The 21,196-nt window shown below is 40.9% G+C and overlaps 1 protein-coding gene and 1 pseudogene across 1 annotated transcript; both read right to left on the bottom strand.

Moving 5' to 3' along the window:
* Positions 1-528: 528 nt before the first annotated feature.
* On the bottom strand, positions 529-8,924 carry hrob (homologous recombination factor with OB-fold). The gene is made up of 10 exons (XM_017458658.3): positions 8,707-8,924; positions 8,500-8,553; positions 6,624-7,580; positions 6,370-6,453; positions 6,034-6,171; positions 5,697-5,805; positions 3,668-3,753; positions 3,458-3,580; positions 3,182-3,359; positions 529-1,914 (listed from the first exon to the last, which is right to left on the bottom strand). The coding sequence occupies exons 1-10, from the start codon at positions 8,716-8,718 to the stop codon at positions 1,862-1,864; spliced, it is 1,794 nt and encodes a 597-aa protein (XP_017314147.1). The 5' UTR covers positions 8,719-8,924; the 3' UTR covers positions 529-1,861.
* An 8,777-nt stretch (positions 8,925-17,701) lies between these two features.
* LOC128628758 (zona pellucida sperm-binding protein 3-like) lies at positions 17,702-20,833 on the bottom strand (annotated as a pseudogene).
* Positions 20,834-21,196: the final 363 nt, after the last annotated feature.

The following is a 21,196-nucleotide window of genomic DNA, read 5'->3' on the forward strand; positions in this document are numbered from 1 at the left end:
TGTTAAGACATGGAACAAGGAACATGTCCCTAATACAGAGGTTCGGTTTCCTCTTCACGCCAGATTGCCTGTGGAGTCCTCTGGTTTTCCTGACAGCTGCAGGCCTTCCAGCCTGCTAATGATTTAATGAGGTGTCTCAGACAAGGTCCCCGTGCTTCTTCAGCTCAGCTAATGTGTATGCAGTTTTACGCACAGATTAGCTCTCCTCTGGGACGTGACCAAGAACAAATACATTTCTTCTGCCTGTATGGAAAATGGAGCCCTTTTGAAAGCATGATTACTTTACAGATTACTTTCTGATCGTTCCTGTCTGAGCCTGGGATTCTCTGTGCTGAATCTTGAGGCTCATTAAAGTTCAAGGGACATGTTTCTGCAGAGAAAATGGCACTTTTTTTTTTTTTTTTTTTTTTTTATAAACCTGTGAGACACACTTTGGTCGTGGAATTAGCAGTTTAATTAAACCGTCATTCTGAGCAGCGGCAAAAAAGTTCAAATAAACGGTTTAGCAACACCCAAAAAGTCTGTCCATTAACTTAATCAAAGCAAAACCATTTTTATTACTACAATGTTTGGGCTCGGTCACAGACATTTTTGAAAAGTATGTCTTACAGGTAGAAGACAAACTTTCACTATCTGGCAGTGCCTCGTTCACTGATTTCCTCTCAAAACACTCCAACATTTACAGTCCATCAATCTCTGTCCATTGGTCTGAAGAGTTAAAACAAGAAGTGTGAATGGGATGACACTACGGTCATTAATTCAATTATATATAATTACATAACATCATACAAGTGGGAATACGCCTCATCGGGGGGTGAAAGACATGATAACTTGCATGAGGAGTAGGAAGAAACAAGAGCAAGATGAGAAAACATGAGGGGAGGGAGAGAAAAGAAAAGAAAAAAAGAAAAGGGGGGAAAAAAGAGCAAGACTAGAGTTATAGACGGCTATATTTTTTTTTTTTTTAAATGTTAAACAATAAAAATAAACAAAAATAAATAAATAACTAAATAGGGCGATGCTAGAGAGACGGCCATATAAAAAATAATTTAAATATACAAAGAAATAAATAAGAGCGAGGCTAGAGAGTTGGCTATATAAAAAAATAAAACGTAATAATTCAAAAAAATAAATACATACATAAATAAGTAAAAAGTGCAAGGCTAGAGAGTTATAGAGACAGCCATATGTTAAAAAAATAATTATTATTAATTAAATAAGTAAATATATCACCACCACAATACTCCTTATTCAACACGCGGATCAGCACAGGACAGGGTTTTGACATGAATAAAGTCCATTAAAACCATTCTCCAGTGACCTTGAAAGACCTGTTATGTCTTCGCAAGTGGATCAAGCTGTCAGACTTTTGTCTCGAGAACCTCTTTAAATTCAAGGGCGCAGGATGGAGTAACCATGGAAACCTACACCAGCACACCTGTCTGTATGACAGCTCAAATATTACACTTGTCAACACACAGATCTCATTCATATACGCACTGAGAATTCATTCACACAGCACTGCTAATGCCTGAGTAACCTGTCAGTGTTGGTGCGCAAAAGAAAAACCATGATGTTAAGATAGAATGAACTCATCTGGTATTATTATTTAACCAGGAAGAATTAAACCTACAATACTCGGGTTGGGGGAGGAGGGGAAGAAGAAGAAGAAGAAAAAAAAAAAAACCCTAGTAGACAGTTCAAACTCGAACATTTATTCATCTCCTCGTCCAGATGACTGTTTTCTGATTATGTACATATCTTACAACAGCTTCTATACAAACACAAACTGAACAAAAAGCATGTTCGGCTGTGCCATTTTGCTGTGGTCTGGCACATTTCTATATTAATGGTGTCGGCGTCAGGCGGAGTAAGACTCGACAGGCAACTCCCCAAGCAGCTCGTCAAGATCATCTGCATGACACAAGCAGATGAGCATTAATCAGCATTGAGAAACATATGCACGACATTTGTTTCACAGATGTTCACCTTTAACGAGGGTCTAATAATTTCATCAGACTTCATGGAATTAATGCATGGATTTGGACGCATATTATAAAATTGCCCTCTACCGCCCTCTTGTGTTTAACAAAGTAGAATGGGGAAATAAATAAATAAATAAATAAATAAATGACTCAAATCCATTGTTATACAACATCGAATCTCTAAAGATGTATGTACTTGACTGGATTCGTTGATTGTTACCATAGAAACAAATGTCTTACTATAACTGGCTTTACATGTAGAACACTGACCAGTTTCTATCTGGATTGAAACGTCTTTCATTTTCATGTTACTTACATGTATTCATTTAGCGGACACTTTTATCCAAAGCGACTTACAACTTACTGCAATCCCGGACATACTACATCCGCCACATTGTCATGTGACCTTCGACGTCATCATAAACACAAAAATCTTTAACAATACCCGAATAAATTGTTAACTTGTTTAACAAGTTGTATTTAACCGAGGTTTAATACTTAAAAAGAGCCGACGTGGTTTTCTGCAGTTTTTTTTTTTTTCTGAGCTCGTCCGCACCAGTCCGTTGCATTGTGGGATTGTTTGACTCGTGTAGTGTCCATCGGTTGCATACTGCAAAATCATGTCGGAAATAGTACGCCATCCGGGTTTTTCTCACCTACTGTCTCTCGTATATTTAGAATTCGGACATACTGCCCCTCTGGCGTACTGCTTTTCGCATACTATATAGTAGGCAAATATGCGGGTTCACATGCAGCCAGTTTCTCTAAATCACTATTTAAAAAAAAGTTCTTTTCTGTCTAAACAGGTTGATTTTCTAGTGATAACCAGGTTTGTTTGTTTTTTGTGCATGCGGTTCGGCTCAGAAGTACGTGTCAGATAAAGGCCACGGTGAAATGATCATGGGTGTCCAATGTTATCTGGAAAGGGCGGAACCAAGCAGAAACCACACCCGAGTCTACTGAAAACCAAAATTAACTGATTAAACAGGTGGAATCAGGTGGGGCTCCTGCTTGATCGGTATGAAATCCTGCACCCACACACCAACCTTCTGCGGATAAGATTGGACACCGCTAATGTAAACGATCCGACTAAAAAAAATTTTAAAAAATAAAAAAAAGGATTTATGCAGTAAATCACAAACAAGGCGCAAGTGTTTGATTGATACAACACACTTGGTTTCTCGAGATCACTGCACCTGCATCCCATTGAGCATCCTCTGAGCAGTCAGGTCGTGTAGTAGACTGGACCACCCCATTAGCTGGGACGCTGCCCTGCTCCTGCTCCTCATCATCATCATCAAAATGCAGTTCCATCTGAGATATGGGGCCCCCTTCAGGCTTGGAGGACACACAATGCAGTAATCCAGCAGGTTCCTATATTTTCATTCAACACATCAGCAAAAAATACATCAGCAAAACTTTGCTGAACAATGAATATTAATCAAAAATATCTTGAAGAGTGCAAATCTAACCAGTGCAGGCTGAGAATGCTGGGAGGAGGCGTGGACTGCTCCGTCAGGAGGGTAGATTCGAAGAAGGTTATTGGGTGTTACGTTCAGGTAGTGGTTCCGATTAGAGGGGGAGAACACGCCCACCTAGGCAAGAGCATCACGGCGATTCCTTAAGAATTCTAGGGATCACATGGTGAGTAAGGCAGTATGATCTAAGCAGTGGTATATTACTTGTTTGAGCAGCAGCACTGCGCCAGTCTTCAGCTCTCCTTGTCTCTCCTCCAGCAACCGTCTGTGAACTGTACCCTGCATCTCACCTAGATCAAATATGAATACATTTGCAAATCATCAGAAGTGTGACAATGTACAGGGAGGGAAAAAAAGACTGTAGGTAAACAGCTGTAATACAGATGGAGCTGATTTCCAGCAGATGCTTTCAGTGGTGAATGGTCAGAACATTACCCCTCCACCAACCACCATGCTTGACAGTTTGTGTAAGGTATTTGTGGTGATGTGCTGCGTTTGGTTTTTGGCAAACAAACATAGTGCTGTGCACGATGACCAAACCTCCATCTTAATCTCATCAGTTCAAAGGAAATTGTTCCAGAACTTTCATGGTTTGTTCACGCTCCATAATCTTTTTGGAGAGAAGGCCTTTTTCCTAGCCACCCTTCCATGAAAGACATAACTGTTCAGTATTCGTGCTGTCATGAACAAACATTTAATGTGCTTACAATGGCCTATATGTCACATGATGTAGCTTTTGGGTTTTTCTGACCTTGGAATTTGGAGAATTTGCCGAGACACCCACCCAAGGGAGGATTGGCAGTCTGTCTTGAAATCTCTCCGTTTGTAAACAATCCTTCTCGATTTACAAATGATGAAAGATCAGATTGTTTGGAGATGGCCTTATAACTCTGCCCAGATTGATGAGCAGCAACAATTACTTCTCTGAGATTATGGCTGATGTCCTTCCTTTTTGGCATAGCGTAGACACACACCTGAGAGCTCCAGAACACTAAACTACCAAAACTTCTGCTATTATAGAGGCAATCACACTTCTTAATGATGAACCAATCTTACTCATTTTATTTGTAACACCTGGCTACTAATTACTCTCTTAATGGTTGTGGAAGTAGGAAAGGTGTACTCATTTTTCCCCCAACTGGTTTCTGAATGTTGGTTTAATTTGGGGGCAAAATGCCTGAAATCCATTGTGGGGGATTTTTGTTGCCACCTGAGGTTATGTGTTTGTTTACAGAAGTTGGTGAGGATAATATAAACAGCCATATAAAAAACTGCTAATATAAGCAGACATAAAAACACAACTGGCTATAGTGAAAATTAAAGGAAAAATTATTATTAAATATAATCATCATTCACACATACCTTTCATTTAACATATACCTTAAACTGTAGTTTTGAACAAATATTTAAATGCTTTTAAAACATTTTCCACATTTTGTTAGTTTTGGCTGGCTGTCAGAATTAGAAGTACGCAAAGCACTTTTGTTAAATCCTGAAAGGTGTGCCTGTATCTAATTACAGTCGCTAAGCCATGATTGTTGTTTAGGAAGAATTTTAGCATTGGAAATATGACCCTAGATTTAACCTGCTCAAATATTTTCACTTTGACACAATGCTAAGGTGTAGGAACACTACCTATGAAAGTCAAACATTTTTTATATGATTTTATATTATATTTTATTATAAAAAAAATTTAATTATATTAAACATTTTTTCTGTATTTTATTATATTCTTTTTTATTATATAATCTAATTATTTTGATTATATTTTGTTATATTTTGTTTATGTATTCTTTTTTCATTATATTATATTTTATTTTGTCATTATATAATTTTTTTATTATATTGTACTTTATTTATAAATTATTTTTATTACATTTTATTTATTATAAATTATTTTTATTATATTTGACTATTTGTATTATATTTTACATTCTACTGTATTATATTCTTTATTAGATTTGATTATATTATTTTTTTATTATATTGTACTTTTTGATATTTTTATTATATTTTATTTATTAGATATCATTTTTATTATATTGTCCATCCATCCATCCACCCATCCTCAACCGCTTACTCCTTTTCAGGGTCGCGGGAAACCTGGAGCCTATCCCAGGGAGCATCGGGCACAAGGCGGGGTACACCCTGGACAGGGTGCCAGTTTTATTATATTGTATTTTATTTTAAAAAATTTTTTATATTTTATTATATCATCACACACACGTCTTACCCGTGGGGTCCCTGAACACTGCTTTGGCATCGGCATGGGTGTGTAAAATGCTCTTTAACACCACCGCCATGTTAGGCACCTTATTCTTGGACAGCTGTCTTAACGCCGCCTAAGAAACACAATTTGTTCAAATCAGTAACAAAAGGAGCAGAAGAGTCATGAAGCAAAGAAGAAAGAAAAACAACAGAAAATAAAAATCTAATTAGACACAACACCAAGGTCTCTGGAACACTAACGAATTAACAACTATGAATTAGCCTGACAAATAATTTATATCTGCAATTAGAGCATATTTATATTTTGCAATGAGGACAGCAAGTTAGAATGTTTTGCTTACTTTCCGCAGCACCATGACAACGCTGTAGGAATGGAGGAAACAGGAAGGGTTTCTCTCATCCAATCCCATCTCAGCCTTCATTGCTGCCCACGGACCGACGTTGAACTCCTCTTCCTCATTTACTTGAGAGCTTGGGACCTGTTCTCTCACACACACACACACACACACACACACACACACACACACACACACACACACACTCTGTTGGGTTCCCTGATTGGTAGCTGTCATACCATGGAGAAAACTAGGAAGAGAGTGGGACTGAGACTATAAGAACAATGCTCTACAGAAAGGCTTATGTACAAAGTTTGTGTGATAACGTATGTAGCATAGTACCTCACTGCGTGTGCGAGCCACAGCCCCGTGTGCTGGTGTCTGTGGAACTGCCACAACAATGTCATCCAGACCCCGCCCACTGATCTGTGTAATTAAAAAAAAAAAAAAAAAAAAAAAAAAAAAAAAAAAAAAGGAATGCACAAACAAAAACCTTTATTCAACTAACAGAACTATTTAAACCTTCTGCCTTGAACACCTCCCACATTTCAGTAAAATCGATCAAGTGAGCTAAAGCCCAGACTCTCAGGAGTCACCTGTTGCGGCAGTGCACCCGCTGGACCAGGAAACCGACGCATTTTGGGATGACCGGAATCGCTCCTCGGCCTCCGAGGCGTCTTACTGGCTGCGGACACCAGCTGGACCAGGTGATTAGTCAGGACAGGCATGTGGAGAGGACGTGGTGTTTGGGGAGTCAACGGAGCAGGAGATACAGCCTGGAATAAAGAGCGATTTTCTGCTCGAGGAGTAACAGCTCCTCTTTGCCACAGAGATGTCGCTCTCATAGGTCCAGGAGTCACTGGACTGGTGAAGCGGCAGGCTGGAGGTACAGGGGCTTGCCGGGAGTTTTGTGGGAAAAGTGTACTAGAACATGGGGGACGAATAAAGGACTGCGGGGGTGCGGATTTTGGTGTAGTGTTGCAGAATCCTCGGAGAGAAGTTACAACTGGTGCATCTTCACGAACACCTGATAATCTCGTCCGTTTAGCTGGGGAAATGCTGTCGGGTTCAATGTCTTTGTCTGGAGCAGAAACTTTCTGAGGAACACACTCGTCCAACTCCTCCAGGTCTATATCCCAGTCATCAAAGTCATCCTGAGCTGGAATGTCTTTCTTGGGAACATGGCAGATGCCAGATTGAGGGTTTGAATGGACAGGTGGACAATTTGAAGGAGGTCGCAGAGATGAGATTGCATCAGAGCCCCCAAAAGGTGCTTGAAGAGAAGCCGGAGAACCTGCATGTGTGTGAGGGACAGAGCAGGAGACAGATGAAGAGGCAGGGTTGGCCAGGCTTCTTAAACCTTTCACAGGTCGGGATTTGGAAAGATCTGAGCATGGCACTGAACTCCTGTCTGAGAAGCTGGCTGATGGCGCAGCGGAGCTCTGCTGTGCATCATGGGCACAAACTGCATGTGATTCTTCTAAGGGTGCACAAGCTGGAACTGCAGATGACCCCGAAGCTGACGCACGTGTCCAGTCAGCTTCCAGCAAGTCCTACAGCACAACACAAAATTCAACGCAATAAATCAAACCGATCGAATCTGTCAGCGGATCTGACGATGCATCACTCATTGATGTTTTATAACATGGATTTATCATGGATTTGTTTACTTCATTAATACCGTCAATTAAATTCAAAACATATAAGCCCTATTCAGACAATTTACATGAGGTCCTGGAGTAATGATAATGAGTTAGGGGTCACGTATACAGTACAGCACAGAAAAACTCTTTCTTCTCATATCCCAGCATGTTAGGAGGTTGGGGTCAGGGCGCAGGGTCAGCCTGGAGCAGAGAGGGTTAGGGGCCCAACAGTGGCAGCTTGGCAGTGCTGGGGCTTGAACCCCCAACCTTCAGATCAGTAACCCAGAGCCTTAACCACTAAGCCACCACTGGAAATCACAGACATCCCCCCCTGATAAATTAATCCAATCTGAACAGCACTATAGTTCACATTCAGAGTCCTGGGAGCTGTCTCCATCAGTTAATCTGTTCAATAATGACTGTTTAGAAGGGCCCTTACCACAAGGGCCCACACATGTTGGAACAAGAACCATTACAAGCCAGCTCTCTTTTCCCTTATTCCAACACACCTGCTTTAACTCATCAGCTAATTAAGCCAGGTATTTGAGCCGAATTAGATGTGCTAGATTAAAAGCTGGTCATGTAATATCAGCTTGATCTAACACACCTGATTCAAATCATAAGTTAACAAGAACCTGTGATGGACCTGAGAATATACAGAATGATATTCAGGTAGAAAGAAGGTTTAAATGATGTATAAAGCAGGGAAAGACGCTACACTGTGTAATACATGAGGAGGAGGAGGACACGTATAATATATTAATTCAGGTGTGAGTTTTGAGTTCTTAACACCATGTTTGTCATGTCTTTAAACACAAAATGTACACACTTCATCATCCAGGTCTTCTCCTACGCTGAAAAGTCCTCTCCACATGCTGCAAGCCTAAACAAGGAGAGGAAAAAGAAAAAATAAAACATCTCTGCAGTTCATTTTTTACATTTTAAATCAGTATCTTGTCTGCCAGCAGTCATTAATATGGGGGGGGGTGTCTGGCTAGCAGAAGTTAGCTAAACAAGTAGCTGCTAGTAATCTTACCGCAGCTGTCATGTCCTCCAGTTTGGTTTAGACTTCGGAAAGAGAAGGATTAGCTGATATATAATCCTTACTAGATTCTACCGCGTCGTCATAGCTCTCAAAATGTCCAGTTTGCCTGGGAATTCTCATCCGAAGGAACATCCACCGAAGCGGATAACCAGCTTTTGGCGCTGCCACGTTCGAACAGAACGTAGTTTTACGTGATGACGAACAAGGAAGTGGGCGGAACCTTCTTCACACGGCTCTATTCAGTGAGTCGGATCATTTAGCTCGGTTGACCAGTAAGAGTTGAACGACTCTTTCTTTTTTTCCAAGCGACATAATTCACCTCATTTTTGTAAAATAAAAACTGTTTAAGTAATTATAAATAATCAGCTTAACATTGAGAAACACATTAAGCTCCCTGTTATTGTGCCCTTATGTGTCTAAGCTTCGTTAAGAAGATTAATTTCTATTTATCCTCAGAACACTTGACTAAAGAAACAGCTCTCCACATGTTTCCACTGAAGCATTTTGATTAAATTACACTGCAAAAGTGAGTCAATATGAAATCTGCTTTTTCTTCTCCTGATCCTGGATTTGAGGACCTTCCATGATCAGGAATGTCGCTGTTCCGACTAGGTCGATCATGCTGACCAGTGATAATCAATGAATGAATGAATGAATGAATGCCTTTTATTGTCACTATACACATGTACAATGAAATTAAGAGCCACTCCTTTTTTTTGTTCTGTGCCAACATGTACATAGAATAAACAAGAAGAATAAACAGATAAATAAGATAAATAAACAGATAAATAAACAAGATAAATAAACAAGATATTGGGGCGGATGGGGGAGGTACTATGAAATGCACAGTTTTGAGACACTATATACATATGCTGTGAACTCAGTACATGTATGTGTTTAGAATGGTAATAGCTTTTGGGAAAAAAACTATTCTTAAATCTATTAGTCCTTGTTTTGATGCACCTGTAACGTCTCCCTGAGGGCAACAGATTGAACAGATCAAAGCCAGGGTGAGAACTGTCCTTAATGATGGTTTTTCCTCTGCTGAGGCAACGGGAGGTGTAAATATCCATCAGGGAGGGGAGAGGGCAGCCAATGATCTTCTGTGCTGCTCTTACTACTCTCTGAAGCCTCTCCCTGCCTGCTGCGGTGCAGCTACCGTACCACACCGTGATACAGTATGTCAGCAGGCTCTCGACGGACGAGCGGTAGAAGATCAGCAGCAGATTGGAGTCCAGATTGTACTTCCTGAGAACCCTCAGGAAGTGTAGCCGCGTTTGAGCCTTCTTGATAACCGCTGTGATGTTGTCCGTCCAGGAGATGTCTGCAGACATAAGGACGCCAAGAAACCGGAAGGTGTGGACCCTCTCCACACACTCACCATTAATGAAAAGGGGGGCCAGCTCAGTGTTGTGCTTCCTGAATTCTACAATGAGTTCCTTGGTTTTCTTGGTGTTTAGAGCCAGATTGTTCTTTGAACACCAGGCTGCAAAGTTTAGGACCTCATCTCTGTAGGCTACCTCATCTTCTTTTGAGATGAGTCCGGCCACTGTGGTGTCGTCAGCAAATTTGATGATAAGATTATTGTTGTGGACTGGACTACAGTCGTATGTGTAGAGACAGTACAGGAGGGGGCTCAACACACAGCCCTGTAGAGAACCTGTGCTCAACGTGCAAGTGGAGTAGAGGTGGGGTCCGAGTCTCACTGTCTGAGACCGGTTGGTGAGAAAGTCCTTTATCCAGGCACATGTGAGGCGGGGGAGGCCAAGGGTGACCAATTTGGTGATGAGAATGTCCGGAATTATTGTATTAAAAGCCGAACTGTAATCCACAAAAAGCATCCAGACGTAGCTCTGTTGCTGCTCTAGATGTCTCAACACGTAGTGGACAGCTACGGCGATAGCATCCTCTGTGGATCTGTTTGCGCGATAAGCAAACTGATAAGGATCGAAGTCTGGGGGGGAGGTACTCCTTGATGTGCTGAAGAACCAATCTCTCAAAACATTTCATGATAACTGGAGTGAGGGCCACAGGACGATAATCATTCAGGCTAGTGGTGGGCGACTTCTTTTGGCACTGGGATGATTATGGCTGATTTTAGGCAGGCCGGGATGACTGCTTGGGCCAGGGAGAGATTGAAGATTCTGGTAAAGATGTGGACAAGCTGGTGGACACATGATCTGAGCACCTTCCCAGGTACACCGTCTGGGCCAGCAGCTTTCCTGGGGTTCACTGCCAGAAACATCCGTCTAACATCGTGTTCCCTCACAGTAAGTAGAGTGGTGCAGGAACCAGGAGGGGATGGAGGCAGGGCTGGACTGGGTACGGGGGCCAGATGAGGGTGGAGGTGAGGCTGGAGCAGATGAGTGCTGTTGTTGTGATGTTTCAAAGTGAGCAAAGAAGCAATTTAGCTCTTCTGCCAGCATCGCACTCAGGTGTCCTGTTGTCGCATCACGGCCTCTGTAGTTCGTGATGTTCTGTATGCCCTGCCACACCTCCCGTTTATTTTTGCTGGACTTAGCTTCCTTAATACCACCTTTCAGGTTGGCACGAGTGGCTCTGTACAGAGCTCTATTACCAGACCTGAAGGCAGCGTCGCGGGCTTTGAGTAGTGTGCGGACCTGTTTGGTCATCCATGGTTTCTGGTTTTGGAAAACCCGAATGTTTTTGTCCACAGTCACATTTCCGATACAGAACTTGATATAGTCCAGTACCGTTCCTGTTAATGTTTCTAGCTCTTGATGTTCAAACAAATCCCAGTCTGTCTGTTCGAAGCAGTCCTGTAGTTTGCAGAATGCATCATCAGGCCAGGTGGTAACAGTCTTTATAGTGGACTTGACACTGCGTCTGAGGGGGGTGTAGGCAGGGGAGAGCAGGAGGGAGAGATGGTCTGATTGGCCGAGGTGGGGGAGAGGTATGGCTCTATACGCATGCTTAATGTTGGAGTAAACATGATCCAGAGTGTTCGCCCCTCTAGTAAAACACTTAGCATGTTGATAGAATTTCGGGAGTACAGTCTTCAAGTTCGCCTTATTAAAGTCTCCTGCAATTATGTGAACACCGTCAGGGTAAGCCGATTCTCATTCACACACAATGGTAGCAGAGCTGCCATGGAAGGCTCTAGCTTGCCAATGGAGGCAACTCGTCCTTGTCTTGCCCAAGGACACTTGTGGAGTCATGTGGGCCGAACCGCCAACCCTACGATTAGTGGACTACCCGCTCTACCACCTGAGCGACTCGTCTGTCTTTTCTCTCTTGGAAACGATCCAATGACCAGATTTACATGGCTGTAGATACAGCAGACCTTGCTAAGATGCTTTAGAAGAGATGGACTTAGCCAGCAGCTCCTCACACACAAATAAAACTGAAATCTTCTCAGTGAGACCGGTGCATCGGTAAACATCAGCCTGCAGGTTTGGAGGCTTAGACTGTTTCTTTCTGAGTCTAAAAAGTCTTCTGAGCTTTGTGAAAAAGTCTGAGAAGCTATTTTGAGTTAGGAGTAGTGTGCATCAGCATCGCTTACCCGAGCTTCACCTGCTTCATTTTACATATCAGGTTTTCTGGTGACATTAAAGTCACTGTGAATCTTGTAGAAGATTTCAGCAGCAATTCAAGCCAGGCCTTCTGACAAGATTGTGGTCAAAGCTGATGGTGCTGTGCTGCCACCGGAATGTGTCGCACTGAATAAACCAGAGGAAATGTGTGAAGATAAGCTCTTCACCTGGATATCACTCACAGCCTTAGATTCCTCGATGTTCCCCAACCTGACCCTGAGCTTAGCCGTGGCTTCCTGACAGACGTCCAAGAGCAACTTGCTTTTACAGACATTACGTTGTGTTACATTATATTAAAGTTTAAATTTTGGCAAACTGAACCCTTCCTTTTAAAAACACAAACACACACACACACACACACACACACACACACACACACACACACACACACAGTAAACAAAACTTAAAAATAAAATTAATGATATCATATGTATGAACTAGAATAGCATATAGGATAGACTGACATGGTGTTTACTTAGAGTTTTTACATTTTAAACTATCATATTTTTAATTATAAAATAAATCTAGCTAATAATGTTAACCTTCAGTCCAAAATCTCTGAAAGTGGATGGGATATTACAGTATCAGCACGATTAAGCTAATTCGCACTTAATTGATTAAGATTAGTCATATTGTGTATTTCTATCAGTTAATGCTCATCAAGTTCAAGTGGCTTTATTGTAATTTCAACCATATACAGCTGGTACACTAAACAGTGACACTCCAGGACCATGGTGCTACATAAAACAACACACTAACCACATGAGATGACACAGAACTAAATAAGATCTACACATTTTTACATAAAGTGCACATGCAGACAACACAACAATACAGTAACTACTAAAAACAGGACAATGGGCACCGTAAGTGACAGTACACAGTACACAGTTCTAGTGTGAATTCAGGTAAACCCTTTTTCAGTCAGATATCTAATCAGATCAGAACATTAAGAAAATATTAAAACACCACCACTACCAACAACAACACACCATACTCACCTCAGGGGAACTGTGAGGTAAAAGGAACTGAATGTATAAACTGATGTGTTTAAGAACATGGGACAGATCGAGTCTCTTATTGAACAGGTCAATCAGGACAATCATCTATTATAAAGGACGTCTGGGAACCTTATTCATGTGCCAAATAGTTACTGGGCCTTGAATACACTGGTGGCCCATGGTGACCGAAGAAAAGGAAAATGGTTTGATTCAAAGGACCTCTACTGGGCACAGTTACATATCACATTTATCTTCAGTAGTATTGAACTTCTAAAAGATATCAGTATTTCAGAAATAAATAAAAAAAATTATATATATATATATATATATATATATATATATATATATATATATATATATATATATATAGAGAGAGAGAGAGAGAGAGAGAGAGAGAGAGAGAGAGATGCATATAATATATATATATATATATATATATATATATATATATATATATATATATATATATATATATATAGATAGATAGATAGATATATAGATATAGATAGATAGATAGATAGATATTATATTATATATATTATATTATGTGCCCTGTGATGGATTGGCACCCTGTCCAGGGTGTACCCCACCTTGTGCCCGATGCTCCCTGGGATGGGCTCCAGGTTCCCCATGAGAAAGGATAAGCGGTATAGAAGATGGATGGATGGATGTGTGTGTGTGTGTGTGTATATATATATATATATATATTGATGATCAAATCATCAGAAGCATATCAAGAAAAGAGAAAAGGTGATCCACATACTTTAGCAAAGCAGAATTATAGGTTTTAATGCATGCTTATGAGGGAACTAAGCCACTTGTAGTGAAAAAAAAAAAGTAACACTGCTGCATCAGACAGAGAGGTGGCATGGAAAAAAAACTAACGGATCGAGTAAATGCTTGAAGAAGGCAGAGGCCTGTGAAATGGGTGGGGGACCACCAGCACCTTCACTCATTTAGGCTGAGGAGCTGGCATTGTCCCTTAATCAAGGGGGCAGTTCATCAGAGTCGGCTGTCTCTCATGATATTAGTGGATTAGTAAAATGTTTATGTAGCAAATTAGAACTCTCCCCCCACCCCCAGCGCTTTAAGTGATTTAACCTTAAACAATCATGATGATCCTTATGTCTTTGTATATTAGTTGTATTTGTTTGAGAATGTACATTGAGCATCTGATTTCATTTTCTTACAGTTGCTGATGGACACGTTGTATTGAATTGAATTGACCCTTCTGCAACAGCACATCCTGCCACAGTTGTAAGTGATTATTGTGTTCAGTTGTTGTTTCTGTTTGCTAGACCAAACATCATTAGTAATTTGCACTGTAGGATGTAGATGAAGAGACCACCTCTGCTGTGACAGTGGTACAAAATGAAGATGTGGCAGGCCCACAGAGGTTTAACATATAATGCATTCCCTTTTTTAAAAGATGCGATTTATTAAAACTTTGCCATTGTCCCCATAAAGGTTATGGCTGGGTCCATCTATAAAGCCAATTCTAAAAAAGTTTGGATGCTGTGTGTGTCACAATTTCCCCTTGAAGCAGCATGCTCTAAGCACGAATGCATGAGCACCTGCTTTTCCGTAGTTGACAGTAGTGACATTTGGACACGTGTGTTTGTTTATGTTTCTGTAATGTGTCCTCCCTGTTCTGTCATTGGCTGGGATTTTCACGTGTGTCTGAATCGCCCTCAGCTGTGCGCATTTATGACACTGATCATGTCCGCATATATACCGTGCACCTCCCAGCACACGGTGCGGAATATTAGATAAGTAACTTGGATAGACTAGAGTAAATATAGTCATAGTCATAGTCATAGTCATAGTCATAGTCATAGTCATAGTCATAGTCATAGTCATAGTTATAGTCAGTTTGTTTAGTTCACGCTGGTTTCTCCGCTCCCAGTTCATAGTCATAACTTATGTTTCCTGTTTTGTGGATCGACCCTGTTTTCCGTGACCACAGTCTTGATTCCTGCCTAGCCCTGTGTAAGCCTGTTTGCCAATCGTCTGAACTTTGCATGTTACTGGATTACGTTTGTGGATTACGTTTTGGTTTACTGTTTGGATTTACCTGCCTGCATGTCTCTCAATAAAACTGTTTAACCTGCGATTGCATCCTACCTTATCTCCGTTACATCACGAAACGTGACAGTGTGAAATGTAAATAAAAACAGAATGCAATGACTTGAAAATCTCATAAACCCATATGTTATTCACAATAGAACATAAACTGAGGAAATGTACCATGTTAAGGAAGAAATAAAGTAATTTTGACTTTGATGGCAGCAACACGTCTCAAAAAAGTTGGAACGGGGCAACAAAAGGCTGGGAAAGTAAATGTTTACTAAAAAAAAACAGCTGCAGGAACATTTTGCAACAAGATTAATTGGCAAAAGGTCAGTTACATTATTGGGCATAAAAAAAGTATTTTAGAGGCGGAGTCTCTCAGAAGTAAAGATGGGATGGAATCTGGATGGAAGCACATGTTGCTCTAAAACCTTTATATACCTTTCAGCATTGATGGTGCCTTTCCAGATGTGCAGGCTGCCCATTCCATAGGCACTCACTACTGCACCCCCATTGAAAGAGTTAGCTCGTATAAATACTTTGGTATATGGTTGGACGAAAAACTAGTTTTTAATGTATACATTGATAATCTGTTGAAGCGTAAACCAAAATTGGGGTTCTTTTATCGTTTAAAAAAATGTTTTCCTTGTGAGGCTAGAAAGAAAACAGTGGAGAGTAGAATTGATTATGGTGACCTTGTCTATATGCATGCGACTTCATCTTTATTAAGGAAACTGGACTCCATCATGCAGCATTATGCTTTGTGGTGCAGATTCACGTACTCATCACTGTATACCATATGAATCGTTGGCATGGACATCTTTGCATCATAGGAGGAAATTGCATATGTTCATTGCATCATAGGAGGAAATTGCATATGTTCATTGCTAAGGCACTTCTAGGTAAATTGTCCTCATATTTCTAATCTCTTAACTTTTTATACAAATAGCCATTGAACTAGATCTCAATCACACATTCAGTTAAAAGTCCCAAAGGTATACTCAGAATTTGGCAAACATGATTTTTCTTTTCATGGTCCCTGGGCCTGGAAAGATCTGCAAAATGTAGTTAAACTAGAGATATTGCTTTTCTTGATTTTACTCTTGTTTTCTGTAATTATCCCTGTGTGAAAGTATGCGCTGCCATCTTGACCAGGTTTCCCTGGAAGAAGAGATTGTGATATCTCAACAGGATCTTTCTGGTTAAATAAAGGATATATAAATAAATGTAACTGAGGATGAATAATTAAATCTTAATATTTAATTAGGACCAGATCAGGTTTTCCCCAATTGGTTTTATTTCAGTAAATCCACATATACTTGGGAAAACATTATGGTGGACATAGATTGTGATTTAAAAAAAAAAAAAAAAAAACCATGTAACAGCAGTATACCTTCTATTAAATCCTATGTAACTTATTGTCCAGATAAATCCAGTTACAACATGAATAGCTGTAAGGGGCTTGTCCACCTGGAAAGAAGATCTTTGAACACCATGGCAATGAGGTTCTTGGAACAAGATACATCACTGGATTTAACATCAATGTAGTTCACCCAAAACTAATTTGTAGCGATTGCTTATCCTTCAGTTGATTGACATTTATTGCATTTCATTTAAAGTATATTATTTGGGGCCTATTAACCAAACAGCTTTGACCTGGCCGTTAAACTTTGCTGCAAATCCTGGGGTGGGGGTATAATTCAAAGTTGTAGGAGGTTCACTGAGAAGATAGAGCTTCCAGTGTGGTCTTTCAACTCAGGAATCTTATACAGTTAAAAACCATGCACAATGGCAAATGCCCAGGTAGACTACATTACAAAAGTCACTAAAGCAGATTTATCTATGTGGATACAAGCATCATTTAGAAGCTTGCAAGAAAAATACCAGGATCCTTTTCAACGGGTGGTGAGCCCCTACCCATTTAACAGGAGTTCAAGAAAGTAAGATTTAGAAAAAGAAAAGACATTCCAGCATAGCATTTAGTATTCTTTTAAGTCTATTCAACTGGGAACAACCGCTTCAAACACCAATTCTGTGCCAAGCTAGAAATATTCCACAACACCAATAACCATAAAGGTGTAAAAGCCTTCCAGTTAGGTGTTCAGGATTACAACAGTCCAGGCTGAGGAAATCTTTGTTTATTTAAGCCTTTTGTTAATAGCTTTTCTCTCAGGTACCACAGTCATGGAGTGTTCTGGTAAAAGTTGACTGTTTGGATGGCACCTTAATGTCAGCTATCTTCTGGCTAGCCCACCTAGTTATGCAGTCAATTAGTTTTGCTGGAGTCCCTACTTGCACTCTGCCCATTACAAGACAAGTGCATACCCAGTTGTGTGTCAGAAGTAATGAGGTATCAAGACATACAAGTTATAAAATTTTATTTAGACAAAGTTATTAGACTACCAGACATTTTCCAGGACCATGATCGGCCCAAGGCTCACTTCTCTCTCCAGCTGCAAGCCCGCAAATAAAGGTAAAGTGCATGAACAGGTTACAAAACCACAAATACAACAGAATCATAGGTTGTGTAGTGGCATTTCAGGTCATAGACTGCAAAGAGAAATGACATGAACAACATGGTTCTCCCAAATACCTTGCTCTGATGAGAGATCATGTCCCTTCCTTGAACCACAGCTGCATACCTGGTCAACACCATATGCAGCAGTCCATCTAGGAAGAAACAGTAGTGTTAGTAGTCACAGCTCATCTGCACTGTACCAACACTGCCACAGCAACATACCTATTGCCTGAGAAGGAACAAGCCTTGTGCTCAGCATCAGCAGATGCTGCTGTTGCTGCCTTCAAGATGCATGCAATATTGAACTGGCAACAAAGGGAGAACAAGTTAGTCTGACAGCTAAACAGGCCCATCACCCCTGGCCAAACAGTCATCACCTACCCAGCTACTGTTCACATGCTGAAACTTGAATGCCTCCAGCTGAAACCCCAGCTTAGCTGCTTGAGTTTGGGGAATAAAGTGGGAACTGGAGTGAGTAAGCTTGGCATCAAGCACCTGGAAGGGTTAACAAAGTTAGGAGTGTTCAGGACAGCTTACAAAGGCTCAAATGAACCTCACTCACCCATGGTTCTCACTGAAGGAATATCTGGGGACTGCATTTGTATCAGGGACAGCAGTGGCCACACAGCTGTCTACAAAGACACACAGGGGCACATGGTTGAACTGCACTACAGATGCCTCAATATTTATAAGCTCACCCAGCTGGTAGTTGTAATAAGAAGGTCTTTCAGATATCCAGTCATCTACAAGGAGAAGCTTCACTAGTAACCCAGCCTCAAACAAGCAAGCTACAAGCCAACCATGATACAAACCCATCATGAGCCTCAAGGAGAAGAGGAGATGTTCCTCAGCAGCTTGAGCAGAAGCATATGGAATCCAAGCAGGCAGGAGAGCACTGCTGCTCACATTGTGGAATCTGGAAAGCATTCAAGACAAGACCATCACAGATGAGCACATCCTTCCAAGTAAACCCAAACAGATTTTGTGGAATAAACGATACCTCAGATAGTGACACTCAACGAAAACCATAGCACCAGGACTTCTTAAAATGGGAGCACTACTTAAGGGCGCTGAAGAATTATCAAGGGTGAAGCTATAGACCAGCTCATTTGCAGTCACCTGAATGAGAGGAGTAAGTGTAAATGGAGGTCTGATGGTGGGCTTAAAGCAAAACTAAGGTATTTAGCAATAGAAGACTTAGTCAACTTGCTGTTGCAGTCATGCAATGGTGATTCATAGACAAGGACTTGAAGGAACAACCACCCCTTTGGCAGCACAGCCTCCCAGTGTGAGAGCAGTAGTATTGAGGGATGCACTAGTAGCAAACAGGTCTTTTCTCACCTCTACGTACACTGAAGTCTCATTGCACCTTGCTGTTACACTCTGGACAGGAACAGCATCACACGGTCTTACGAAGTTAACTGGTGTTGGTGGGGTTGGGATTTGTGGTGCTGCTGGATAACACCAAGTCAGTTTCTTCACCGGCCTCTACATTACTTGCCGATCTTGAGCAACCGAAGAATTTTGAAGGTGTAATCCAAATGGGGCTACTGCAGAGCTTCCACTCTGGGGGCCACTTTGCATCCACCAAGAAGGCAACCCAGCCATCGCTTGCAGTGAAGGAAGACCTGGCTTGTTAGGTTGAAATACAGCAGGAACATTCATCAATCCTGGCCATTGTGATGCTGACAGTCCAACTGTCAATATCAACAGTACACCAAACCCCACATGGTTGAAACTCATTGCCATTAACAGACAACTGCAAGCACACCACTACTTGGAGAGCACCTCCTATATATACAGGTATTCAAGCATTTCTTAACATCCTGATGTTCTTCTGAGCCTGTTGCGTAAATAATTGGACTGCCGAACAGATGACAGCATTTAGAATTTTACTGCCCCTTGAATGTGATTGGACCAAGTGCTTAATTCTCTTAATTGTCTAGGTCACATGACCTAGCTAAGCATTTTGCCAAACACAGAACTGAAATGTAACTTTAGTCCTTAATTGAGGATGTGAGGTAAAAAGTTAAAAATATAAAACTGAAATGTCTTGTGTTGCCACAGGACATTTATTGTGAGCTACAAAACAAACATACCTGCAGCTTAATTAAAGTGGGACTATTGCTGTGGGCTCATGGGTTAGAAAGGAGTAACAGAAACCAAGGGGGTATTCTTGAAAGCAAGATTAACTTGACCTGACATAAACCCTGAACTCTAGGTTAACCCAAACAATGCTTCCTCTGAGTTTTCCAGAACATTTGTGAGGAGTAAGTTCAATCCCACTCTTATTGGTAACAGAGTTAACACATGAGGATATACAAGTGCATCTCAAAATATTCGGATATCTTGGAAAAGTTCCTTTTTTCTGTAATTTATTTCAAAAAGTCAAACTTCAATATATTCTGTTTTCATCTTGATGGGCTTACAGCTCATGGAAATCAAACATTCAGTATCTCAAAATATTAGAATAAAGAATTTATAATACAGTAGTGTGGACCGGAGAAGACTTCTGATCAGCTCATTAACTGAAAACACCTGCAAAGGTTTCCTGAGCCTTGAATCTCTCGGTTTATATATACAGTATCTCACAAAAGTGAGTACACTCCTCACATTTTTGTAAATATTTGATTATACCTTTTCATGTGACAACACTGAAGAAATGACACTTTGCTACAATGTAAAGTAGTGAGTGTACAGCTTGTGTAACAGTGTAAATTTCCTGTCACCTCAACACACAGTCATTAATGTCTAAGCTGCTGGCAACAAAAGTGAGTACACCCCTAATTGAAAATGTCCAAATTGGCCCCAAAGTGTCAATATTTTGTGTCGCCACCATTATTTTCCAGCACTGCCTTAACCCTCTTGGGCATGGAGTTCACCAGAGCATCACAGATTGCCACTGGAGTCCTCTTCCACTCCTCCATGACGACATCATGGAGCTGGTAGATGTTTGAGACCTTGTGCTCCTCCATCTTCCGTTTGAGGATGCCCCACAGATACTCAGTTGGGTTTTTTTCAACAATAAACAATCAACTTGGACCTTTGCTTTTCCTCACTCTCTGGTTCCGTGTGGTACTTTACTCTTCATCCGGGCACTTGGTTGTAAGTACCCTTAATTTTGTAACAAATTATAATTGTAACTGTGTAGTGGACAGAAAATTTATCCACATTTTGGCACCCCAGATGGGACTGGGCTAAGACCCAAAGGTCTGAGATCCTGCTTGTGGGACCTTTCACTCCAGGGACAATAGATAGGCCGTTTAGGGAAAAAGGCATAGCAGACGCCTGTTTTTCAAAGTTCTGCATTAGTTATTCTGTTGCCACGAGTAAGAAGC

This window comes from Ictalurus punctatus, chromosome 2 (assembly GCF_001660625.3).
Source record: "Ictalurus punctatus breed USDA103 chromosome 2, Coco_2.0, whole genome shotgun sequence".
Taxonomy (NCBI): domain Eukaryota; kingdom Metazoa; phylum Chordata; class Actinopteri; order Siluriformes; family Ictaluridae; genus Ictalurus; species Ictalurus punctatus.